At 34.3% G+C, this 11,369-nt stretch overlaps 1 protein-coding gene across 1 annotated transcript in view; it reads left to right on the forward strand.

The window, feature by feature from the left end:
- Positions 1 to 11,369, forward strand: part of LOC306863120 (E3 ubiquitin-protein ligase HECW1-like) — a gene marked incomplete at both ends in the record, with an annotated part of 75,868 nt that overhangs the window by 36,110 nt on the left and 28,389 nt on the right. The window contains 3 exons of the mRNA XM_079406311.1: positions 1,862 to 2,031; positions 8,160 to 8,302; positions 8,599 to 8,699. Coding sequence (XP_079262437.1) covers positions 1,862 to 2,031; positions 8,160 to 8,302; positions 8,599 to 8,699 — 414 coding nt within the window. The remainder of the gene's footprint in view (positions 1 to 1,861; positions 2,032 to 8,159; positions 8,303 to 8,598; positions 8,700 to 11,369) is intronic.

Below are 11,369 nucleotides of genomic sequence, written 5' to 3' on the forward strand. Positions count from 1 at the left end.
TCTGAACAGCTTTTCATCTTCCTAGCCTCAGAAACATCTCTTCCTCACTGAACTCTCTAAGCTTCATCAAATCTTTATAACCTTTCTCTGTTGTGTTTCTGTGTTGCACTGAGTAACATTTCCCATGAATCCTCTCGTGTCTCACACTCACTGCGGAGTTCAGCCCTTTCAATGAAACCTGCAGAAATAACAAGGTTTTTGGTTCTTTTTGCAGCTGTTCTTTGAAATATTCGTCAGGGCTTCTGTATTACCGTGAACTTCTGAATTAAACTGTATAAATCTAATGCCACAACCCGAACAAAGGAATCATTATAAAATTACAAATATTGTCTCTCTTTCCTCATCCTTTTGTCTTTCTTCTCAATTGTGTCTGAAGTTGCGATGGCCAAACTATGGTCTGTACTCGTCAGGACTCCCTCAGCGCTGTATATTTGATTCCTAACACACATCTCCTGCCGTGAGCTTACATCTGTCTGAACATGCTGCTGCAAACACATGCACATTAACAGCTTTGTGGACGCTCCAGCTGCCACCGAATCTCCTCTGTGAGCCAAAAAACCCTCGGGAGCTGGAAAACACGACTCCTTTTAGCTCAAAGTGATGGCTTGTGGACAGGCGACCTGCAAAAACCTGAAACTAAGCAAGACATCCTCTTGTTGTGTTAGACTGTTTGAGAAGAAACCAGATAGAAATCCATTGGGTAACACCAGTGAAAGTCATTTTAAGAAGAAGGCCCTAAAAATAAATGTGCAATCATTTGACATCGTTTGTGAATACGGGAGGTCCTGTGGCTCTAAATGGCATCTCACGCTCAGACGCTCCATCTATAGTGTTAAAAAGGCATTAAGCTGATAGTCAGTAGATTATGGCAGTGCAATAATACGTCCCAGCCGAGCTCGTCTGGATCCTGGAGCAGATAATGAGCTCCTGTGGGATTCTGAGGCTTCCTGCTTTCCTCTTCATATTCCCAGACGCAGACTTCACGGCTTTAGCCTTTAAGCCGCTGTTTCTCTATGAATTATGTTTTAATATTGCAAGGACACCAGGAAACACAAAAATGAGAGAATATGCAGTTGAATATTAATGGAGAGCAAACGGGGACTTTCTTTTATTATTACAGAAATATTATTATTATTATCAGTAGTAGAATTAAATAAATGTTTAATTTAACCCATCTCACATACTCACAACACATATACAGTATTTTAATTATTTATATATGTGTATTATCGTTATCATTATTAAACAGCATATATATTTAGTTTAGTTAGTTATTTTACCGTTTACTTTAGTTTAGCAGCTATCTCAGTATATATATATATATATATATTAGTGCGGTCAAACGATTAATCGCGATTAATCACATCCAAAAAACAATTTGTTCACATAATATATATATGTGTGTGTACTGTGTATGTTGATTATGTATATATAAATACACACACATACAGTATATATTTAAGAAAAATGTTACGTTTATATATTAAATATATTTATGTATGATATAATTTATATGATTATAAATATATACATGCAAATACATGTAAATATTTTCAAAATATTCACTGTATGGGTGTGTAATTATACATAATAAATATACACAGTACACACACATATTATGTAAACAAAAACGTTTATTTGCTTTGGCTCTCTTATGTTGCTTTTTGTGTTATTGTTTCACCGTTCACTATAAATGATTAAGTTATTATATAAAATATATAGAAATTACTATATATATAATATTTATAATAGATATTACATTATAATTTAGAAATTAATAATTTGATCATTTTAATAATATTATTATGTTTATAATTGTACTACATATTTATACATATACCTTTGCTCTGCTGTATTTCAGACATTCAGGCAGTGGGTCTGAAGAAGGGAATGTTCTTCAATCCCGACCCGTATCTGAAGATCTCCATCCAGCCTGGAAAGCACAGCATCTTCCCTGCGCTGCCTCACCACGGTCAGGAGAAACGCTCAGGGATCATCTGCAACACGGTCAGCCCCGTCTGGAAGAGAGAGGTGAGCTGCTTTTCTTTTTCTTTTTTTCAATTGAAGAAAGAAACTTTGAAGGTATGAAACGACATGAAGGCTTGTAAATGATGACAGAATTTCTTGAATTTTTGGGTGAACTGTCCCTTTAACAGACTGAAGCTGTGGTGAATGGCATTGCTCTCTCAGTGAGAAAGCCACTAATAATCATTGAGTCTGTTCTTGCAGTGTCTTACAGACGGCTTCAGCACACACACACACACACACACACACACACACATGTGTTGTGACAGGCTATTAATCCGTACAGCTCAGTCTCATTCACTCTTTAACCTCAGCTCCTAATAAACCTGAGCACAATCCTGTCAGCTTCACCTCCCTCTGAGACGCCCAACAACAGTCTGACAACAGCTACTCATCTCTCTTTAGCTCTAATTAGTAATATTCAGACTAAAAAGGAACTGCCAAATGAATAATTAAACCTTAGACAAAATAGATATAAAAAGTACATGTATGAACGTCTTAACCACTTACAAGTTTGCATTGCACTTACACGTTTCTTAAGAGCATCACCTATCCTATGATCATTTGTCTTTGTATGAATCTGTTTAGTGTTTCACATTGGTTCTTAGTTTTGAGTTGGTTCTCTGAGAAAGCAAATCCAGCAAAATAAATGTGGGGAAAAAGTTGATACATTACACACTTTTGTAGTTCATCTTTTTCCCACAATAGCTTTTTTTTTTTTTTTTTTCCTGAAGCACGCAATGTATTTATTTTTCATTTTTGCATTTGCATTCTTTAAATCAATTATTTTGCTTTTTTTTTTTTTTTTTTACTCATAAAGGAATCTATTAATTTTCCTTGGTGGTTTTAAATTTTAAACTTAGGTTTGGGGGAATATATATATATATAGAGAAAAGTTGTAGTTCATGGTTTAATGGTTAATAGTGAGAACTGGACCTTAAAATGATGTGTGACTGGAATTACATTAAAACAAACATTTTTTAAAAAAGTAAGCAGTACTTAGTATGTACTGTACTTTGCAGTGTGCTAATATTCTTAAGATATTGGTAGCCTGACTCAGACGAGTGTATTGTGAGTGAACGAACAGGCTTGTGTTGGATTGAGTTCATCTTCTGCTGCTGGTTCTCTCAGTCTGTAATACTCGCCCGGTGTAAGTCAGCGGGTGAAATATGGGCTGCTTTCTCTTCACACGCTTGGCTGAGCTGGCAGAAATCCAGTAGAGAGCAAACGTGAATCACAGGAGGGTTTCAGCGGCGCTTTGGGGGTTAATGGCACCATTTAATGTCTGCTAGATGAAGCGTGACCTGCTGAGTTTCCCATAGTGCTTTGCTGCCTGTTTACTGCCAGAGTCGCAGAATGTCCATAGAATATCCCATTGATTCTTACATTGGTTTTTTGTTTTTTGTTTTTTAATCCCAATGATTGCATATGTTTTAATATTTAGTTTCCCTGGATAATGGTTTGTGAATAACTACACTGAATATAATGCACTAATGGAAAAGCCATAAATTGTATTTTCTCTTCCTTTTAAGGAGCTTGTCAATCTTTTTCTGCTGTCTTCTAGGACTAGGTGATATGGCTAAAATAAAAATTCAAATTCAAATTTTATTTGTCACATACATATACATACATAGTACGACATGTAGTGAAATGTATTGTACGACTGTCCAACAAATTGTCCAACAAAATTAAGAAAACTAACAAACATACAATAGAAATAAGTACAGTAAACATATATATAGAAATAAACTAGCAATAAAATAAAATAGAATAGAATAAAATAAAAATAGATATGAGAATAAAAATAGAATATGAAGAATAAAAATAGAAAAAAATAAAGAAAAAAAATAACATTTGTTTTTATCTTCTTTTTTTTTTTTTACTTTTGACTGATTTTGATTTTGATTTTTTTATGTTTATTTAGTCAACTTAAAAACATAACTACAACATGAAACAAGAACCAGTCTCTTTATTAAGTTGCCAATTGCAAGTTTTATTTTAGCTTCATGCATTTTTTTTTTAATCAACACTTGAATGTGAGTAGGTTTCATTTAAAAAATTAAATAATAGAATAACATTCTGAACAAAAGGCTGAGATTGCGTTTTTGTTGCAATATTATGTCCGGATCGGATTCAGAAAGATAATCATTTGGCAATTTTGATTTACGGACTGTTTAGTGTTTGCTTAATGTGTTATATCTTGTTTCTGCTTCTTCTTCTTCACCTGAGTTTTCATCCAGAGATTCTGTACTCTTTCAGAAGATGTGTAATAGCGCCCCCTACCGTACAACAGTGAAAACACGGAAAGCCAGAAAATGACATCAATGGCAGGGAAAGGGTTAACTGTGTGGTTAAAGAAAGTTTAATTCCGCGTGCAGCACACATGAAGTAGTCAACACAGTGTAAACATAAAACAAATGACTTGTTAAATATATTCAAAGAAGAAAAAATGCAAGAAATGTAAAGGCAATTATTGTACAAACTGTTCAGAAAAAAATGTTAAATAAGAAAAAGGCTAAATAAAAAATAAGTATTACAGCAGGTGCCAGATGCATAAACTGCTTAGACTAGTCTTAAAAATTAGTCATTTAATTTTTTTCTTCAAGGCTGGTCATAACTTTGTAAAGTCAGTTTTCATAAACAAAGTAAATTGGACTGAAAAGTACATGGTTTACTGCTATTTGGTCGAACTAGTTCTTAAGACACATCTTAACAGAGTGGCAATGTTTATGATTATATAAATGAAACCTGTCAACATCATGCCAACATGAAATATCAAACACACAGTAGTAATTAATATGCACAGGTGATTCATTTCACTGGGATGCCTTTCCATTGTTTTTCTATGTAAGTGCTTGACGGACACACTTGACCGTTGCGCTCGCATCTTGCGTCTTTTGCAGCGTCTTTTGAGATTCCATTCTAAAAATGAGGATCTAAAAGAATTTCAACTTGTGTTTCATAACCTTGCAGTTTTCCTATTGCACTAACGCATCTTGTGTTTTTCAATGCACAAATACATTCTGTGTGAAAAGCTAGTCTGGACTAGCAATATGTCATTGCGCTTTGATCCGTTTTTCTTTTTACTGTTATCATCATCGTATTGTCAATGTGACTAATTGTAATGTTTGCTAATATTTTTACTCAAAAATGCAATTCCTCAGTTGAAAGAAAGAAAGCAGGCTTGCTGTGACACGATTGACATATTGCTCCGTTTTATCACACTCATTCTGCATAATGTTATAAACGTTAAAATAAATGTTGTAAAATGTGAAATGCCTCATGGGACATCTACTTTTGTAAACAAATTGGAAATTAATTTCACTTTTCAAATATATTGTCTTTTGCTGTTCAGGTTTAAATGTGAGACTTCTAGACAGCATCAATTACTGCTGATGTACTTGCAAGCTGTGAAAAAAAGAGGAAACTGAGATCAGGAAATTGACAGACCAATTTAACATATTTAAGATCTTGCTTAATTTCATATTGCCAACAAAATCATTGCCAGCATCATGAATATGCAATACATCTCGTCCAGATGTGATTCCTAACTGTGGCTCCTGGCGGCCATAGGGCTCTTGATGAGTGTAAATATGTCCGTGTGAATCAGTCTGTTTGCCCAGATGATATTATTTGGCTAGCACTGACCCAGATCTAGTCCTGATGTTGATATAGAGAAGTCTTTCCGCTGAGAGTGAATGTGAAATCTGCCGTTGGCAGCAGGACAGACCTAATTAATGGTTTTGTGTATATTTTGAGTGTTTGTTCTTATATCCAAAGCCATTTTCTGTCAGTCTTCAGTCTTTCTGATATGTGTTTTAACTCTGCACTGATCCTCTTTAATTCAGAAAGAAAATCTCTCTGATTCTGAACTGTGGCCAGACTCTATAGGCAATGAAAAACTTGAATCTTGGAAAAATAATGCCTTTCATTTGTATTTACATACTGTAGTACTAAAAGTGCATATTTTCAGTTATATTAGACATCATGATGGTAAAACTGTGGTATTTTAATATATACGTACACTGAATGATTATAATATGATTGTCCTGGTTTCTATGACAATAGTTGAAGTTCCACTATGATAAATGCATGAAAATACCTTATTACTATAGAGTGAACAAATATAATGTGCTACTATATGTATATACAAAATGTAAAAAAAATACATTAAAATAGTATTATTGTGAAATATTATTAGAATTTACAGTAAAACAGCTGTTTTCTATGTGAATATGTGTTAAGCTGTAATTTATTTCTGTGATCTGCAGCTGTATTTTCAGCATCATTACTCCAGTCTTCAGTGTCACATGATCTTCAGAAATCATAATAATATACTGATTTACTGCTCAACAAACATTTATCATTATTATAATGTTGAACACAGTTGTGCTGCACAATATTTCTGTGGAAACTGATTTATTTTATTTTTCAGGATTCACAGATGAATAGAAAGTTCAAAAGAACAGCATTTATTTGAAATAGAAATATTTTGCAACATTATAAATGTATAAACTGGCACATTTGATCGATGTAATGAATCCTTGTTGAATAAAACTATTAATTTCCTAAAAGAAAAAAAAAAACTTACTGACCACAAACTGTGTGTGTGTATGTGTGTGTGTGTGTGTGTGTGTGTGTGTGTGTGCGTGTTTTGTTATTTGCATTTGATTAAATTCAAGTTTGATCCTGCATGTTCCAGTTTGAGTGTTTAAAGGGTCTTGTCCAGTATATTATGGCTAAAAAACATATAATAGCATGCTATTTTTGGTTATTTTTGTGAGTGCTGTAAGCAGCTGTAAATATGTACCTTTACAGCATTAAATGTGTCTCTGAAGAGTGTAAGTATCCTCCCTCTGAATCATGCAGCTGTTTGCAAATATTTTCTCTTAATTGTATAAATTATTGCTGCTACATTAATGCTGCACCAGCCTTTGGCACATAAACATGCAACCCCTGAACATCTAAATGAAATGCATTTGGACATCGGTTCTCCTCTGCTTGTGTTTGCTATCTTCTGCTCAGTTGTGGTCTGTCTCTAACCAGCCTAATGCGTTTCTGAGCCGTGTCTTTCCAGAACCCGTCTGAGGACACACTGGATTTGGTTATGGGAGCGGGAAGGGGGTTTGGCTTAATGTCATTTTGATGGCAGAAGCTGCTGAGTTTGGGCTTGTGGGGCGCTGATTGAAAAGCCATCCTAAAAAGTCCTAGGTGCCTCCTTGAAAAAGAATCGTGATACTCTGGTTAACTGCCACAGGGAACAAAACAAGCCAGTCTTGTGCTTTCATAGACTCTGTCACCGCTGCAGTTTTCTGATGGACTGCAGCCAGGATGCAGCATCCCAGAACACAAAGAACGATCTGTATCACACACACACACACACACACAGCAGTGAACACACACACACACACACACACACACACACACACAAACACACACACACATACACACACACACACAGCAGTGAACACACACACACACAAGCTTATATTCTGATAAGCCAAGGGCTACAATAAAGTCAATAACTATAGCCAAACGTATTTTAATTGTATTTTTATTATTATTTTTTAAATTATGAATTTAATGTATTTTTACAAGTATTTGAAAAAAAAAAAAAAAAACTTTTTTTATTTCTGATACGTCAAAGGGTATAATAAAGGCAATTAAATTTTTTTATAAAAATTTTAAATCAAAAAATTATATTTGAATTATTTTAAAATGTTCACATTTTACAAGTATTTTACTTTAAAAAGGTTTTCATCAAATAAATAATTTTGAATATTCTGAAAAGCCAATGAGCACAATAAAGCTAAAGACAATTGGCTATTTTATTTATTTATTCATTCATTCATTCATTCATTCATTTATTTTACTACAAATTAATTTAAGTATTTTAAAAAGTGAATGAATTTCAACAAATAAATAATTTTTATAAATCTAATAAATGATTAGCCATTTGGGAAGGTCAGGAATCAAGCAACATATTAGTAACACATTTCCAGTCCATGTGTTATGAACCATCAGATTCCCTCGAGGTAACAAACTTAATGAAATAGAATGAAAATCATGCAATACAAAGAAAAAACTCCAAATATGTTGATGTAGAACTGAGCACTCTTTTTTTGTATTCACAGCGATTTAACTTTGTGTCCCTGCCGACGGACGTTTTGGAGATTGAGGTTAAAGATAAATTTGCCAAGAGCAGACCCATCATCAAACGCTTCCTGGGAAAGTTAGTTGTGCCTGTGCAGAGGCTGCTGGAGAAACATGCTATCGGGTGGGTCTCTGCTAATCATTCACATTTCATCTGACTGAGATTACACGCCAATTCTTGACTTGTTTCTCAAATTACTGGTCCATTTGTGCATCGTTTTTACTGACAGGGTTTCTGTTTTCATAAATACATGTAGTTATTTCTACTGTGTACAAGAAGGTACATTCATTTAAAAGACTGAATTTACACAGATAGACTCCTGCAGAGATGTTTTTGTTGTGTCATTCAATTTATTTAATGGTAAATTTCCTGTAGGATTTAAAATGTCAAGCATCCTTGTCTCCCGTGTGTTTAAACAGGGATCATGTGGCGAGTTATACTTTAGGCCGACGGCTTCCAACAGATCATGTCAGCGGCCAGCTGCAGTTTCGCTTTGAGATAACCTCGTCAATTCATCCAGGTCTGCAGCATGTTTACTAATGCATCTGTTCTCACAAACAACATAAGCAAGCCCCTCAGTACAAATACTGAGATCATTTGTGTCTTTGTTACTATGTTAATCATGTTAATTATGTCATTTAAGAGAGAGTAGTGTTTATTGTTGTTAATTTTATTTAGTTTGAGACTTAATATTATTGTTTTTGCATTTATGCATTTGTCAGACGTTTTATCGAAAGCTACTTGCATTGCGTTCAAGGGATACATTTTATTGGTTTTATGCATTCCCCAGGAATTGAACCAATGACTTGGTTGTTGCTAGCAGCATGATCATCTGTTGGAGCTGCACCGTCAGAACAAATGTGCAAAAATGTTACCTTTAGGTGTACAACAGCTTGACACTTTTGTACCCCTAAAGGGTGCATATTAGTACCTTACAGTAGTGATATTTGCCCTTCAGGTAATAATATGTACTCTTGTGGTACTATTATGAATCCTTTAGGGGTAAAGAGGGTAAAAAAAGGTGTCATTTTGAGGGAAAATTCTGACAGTGTAATTCTAGCAGTATTGCAGGAACCATCCCCAATGCTTAATTTTCCAAAATTATTGCAGGAGTAACCTACAGGATTAGTGCAATAAAAACTGTCATCATTTACTCACCATCATGTCGTTCCAAAGTATCATGAAAGTCGCCCATATGACTTGGGTGTTAAATATAAGTATTTTGCGTTTTTCTGAGTTGGTTGCTAGTTTATATAAACTTTCAGTAACACTTTAGATTAGGGGACATATATTCACTAAGAGATTTCCTAAGTAAACAAAATAGTAAGGTAATTGTTTGTAGTAGTTATGTTTAGGTATGGGGTGGGGTAGAAAATGGTCATGCAGAATAAGGCATTAATATGTGCTTTATAAGTTAAACAGCCAATATGCTAGTAATATGCATGCTAATAAGCAAGTCGTTAATAGTGAATAGTGTTCCCTAATCTAAAGTGCTACTAAATTCTCATTTGTAGGGGTGGACCTTCATGCTTACTACTTTGCAAAATATTGTATGTTTTTGTACAAATTCATACACCTCTTAACTCTTTCCCCGCCAGCGGTTTTGAAAAAAGTTGCCTGCCACCGCCACCGTTTTTGCTAATTTTCACTAAAATTTCAAGGCCCCCAGAATATTTTGTTGTATGAATATCTGAACATGCAATACATCAAAATAAAGATCAGAACCCGCTACCTTCAAGCAAAAAAAATCTGATTTATTCTAGCTTCAAGCATTGTTTTTTTATTTTTATTTTTTATCAACACTTGAATGTAGGTAGGTTTCATAAAAAAAGCAACATTTTGAGCAAAAAGCTGAGAAAATCACATTTTTATCAAATACTACATCTGGATCATATTCAGTAATATTATCAAAGCAAAGATGCAGTAGATGGCTTCCATCAGTCTCCCAAAGCTTGCACAGGCCTTTACCTCTTCCTGGATTGACATTTCACTCTGTAACATTAGCCAGTTTTCATTTATATGCGGTTAGTGTTGATGATCGCATTATTTTTCATATGCATAAGCTTACATATGAGATCGCTCGTTTCTGCGTCTTCGTGGTCTGTGTTTTTGATCGCCACTTTCTAGATTCTTTCAGGAGATGCATAATAGCACCCCCTAGCGTATAACAGTGAAAACACGGAAACCCCAAAAATTCTGTGTTTGGCTGGAAAGCGTTGTCTCATGAATAACGGAAAATTCTGTGATTGGCGGGAAAAGAGTTAAGAAATAGTTACATTTTCCTGTGAGATTGGTTTGGAATTTGTAGACTGATTATTGCTAAAGGTATCTTGTGTTATTTCATACGAAAATTTCTCATCACGATTATAGTGACCAAAATTATCACGGTTATCAGTATTATCACGGTATTGTTCAAATGTGCTGGAGATGTTCAAAAAGTACCGACACATAAATCACTTCACCAAGTTTTATATTTAAAAATCAACAAACAACAAATAAAATGACTTTTTGTTTGCATAATCACTAAAACAATATCATGACCAATGATGTTCGGATTTTAAATGACAACTAGACTGACAACAGTTTAATAGCATGTTCAAATATCTAATGTTAATGTTCAAATAAAGCTTTGAAAAAGTTTCATAAAAATGTAAACCTCACATTTCAGCCTTTAAATATAGAAAAGGATTAAGTCAAAATGATAATTTATTAATAAATTATTATATTTATTTTATCTGCTGCAAAAATAATTATAGATAACTTATTACTGAATTGTTCAAATGTGTAGAATCCCCATAAGCTTGTTTTTCATCAACCGGTCAAAATTTACAGCAGGACATGCAAATTTGGTCCAATTTTTGGCCACGTTCTGAATGTAAATATAAGTCTCTGTAAATCCACTCTCTGGCACTAGGTGACACCTATGGAAAAGCTGAATAAGGCTGTTTCCAGTAACCTCCGTGAACAAGGCAGTATTGCGATTGAGAACACCTTCTTTAGGTATTACATGGAGCGAAGATGAAAACAAAATGCCATCGAATCGTTTCTGAAGACATTCAGAACCTTCAGAGGTACATTCATATAATTAATTAATTCATAAATTCATTTGCATAATTCCCTCAGCAGTCTTTTAAAACCTCCCAGCTTTTCTGCTCTATTTTCACTCAAAACGAAGCTACTCTGCTGCTGT

Source organism: Barbus barbus (assembly GCF_936440315.1).
Source record: "Barbus barbus genome assembly, chromosome: 44".
NCBI classification, from domain to species: domain Eukaryota; kingdom Metazoa; phylum Chordata; class Actinopteri; order Cypriniformes; family Cyprinidae; genus Barbus; species Barbus barbus.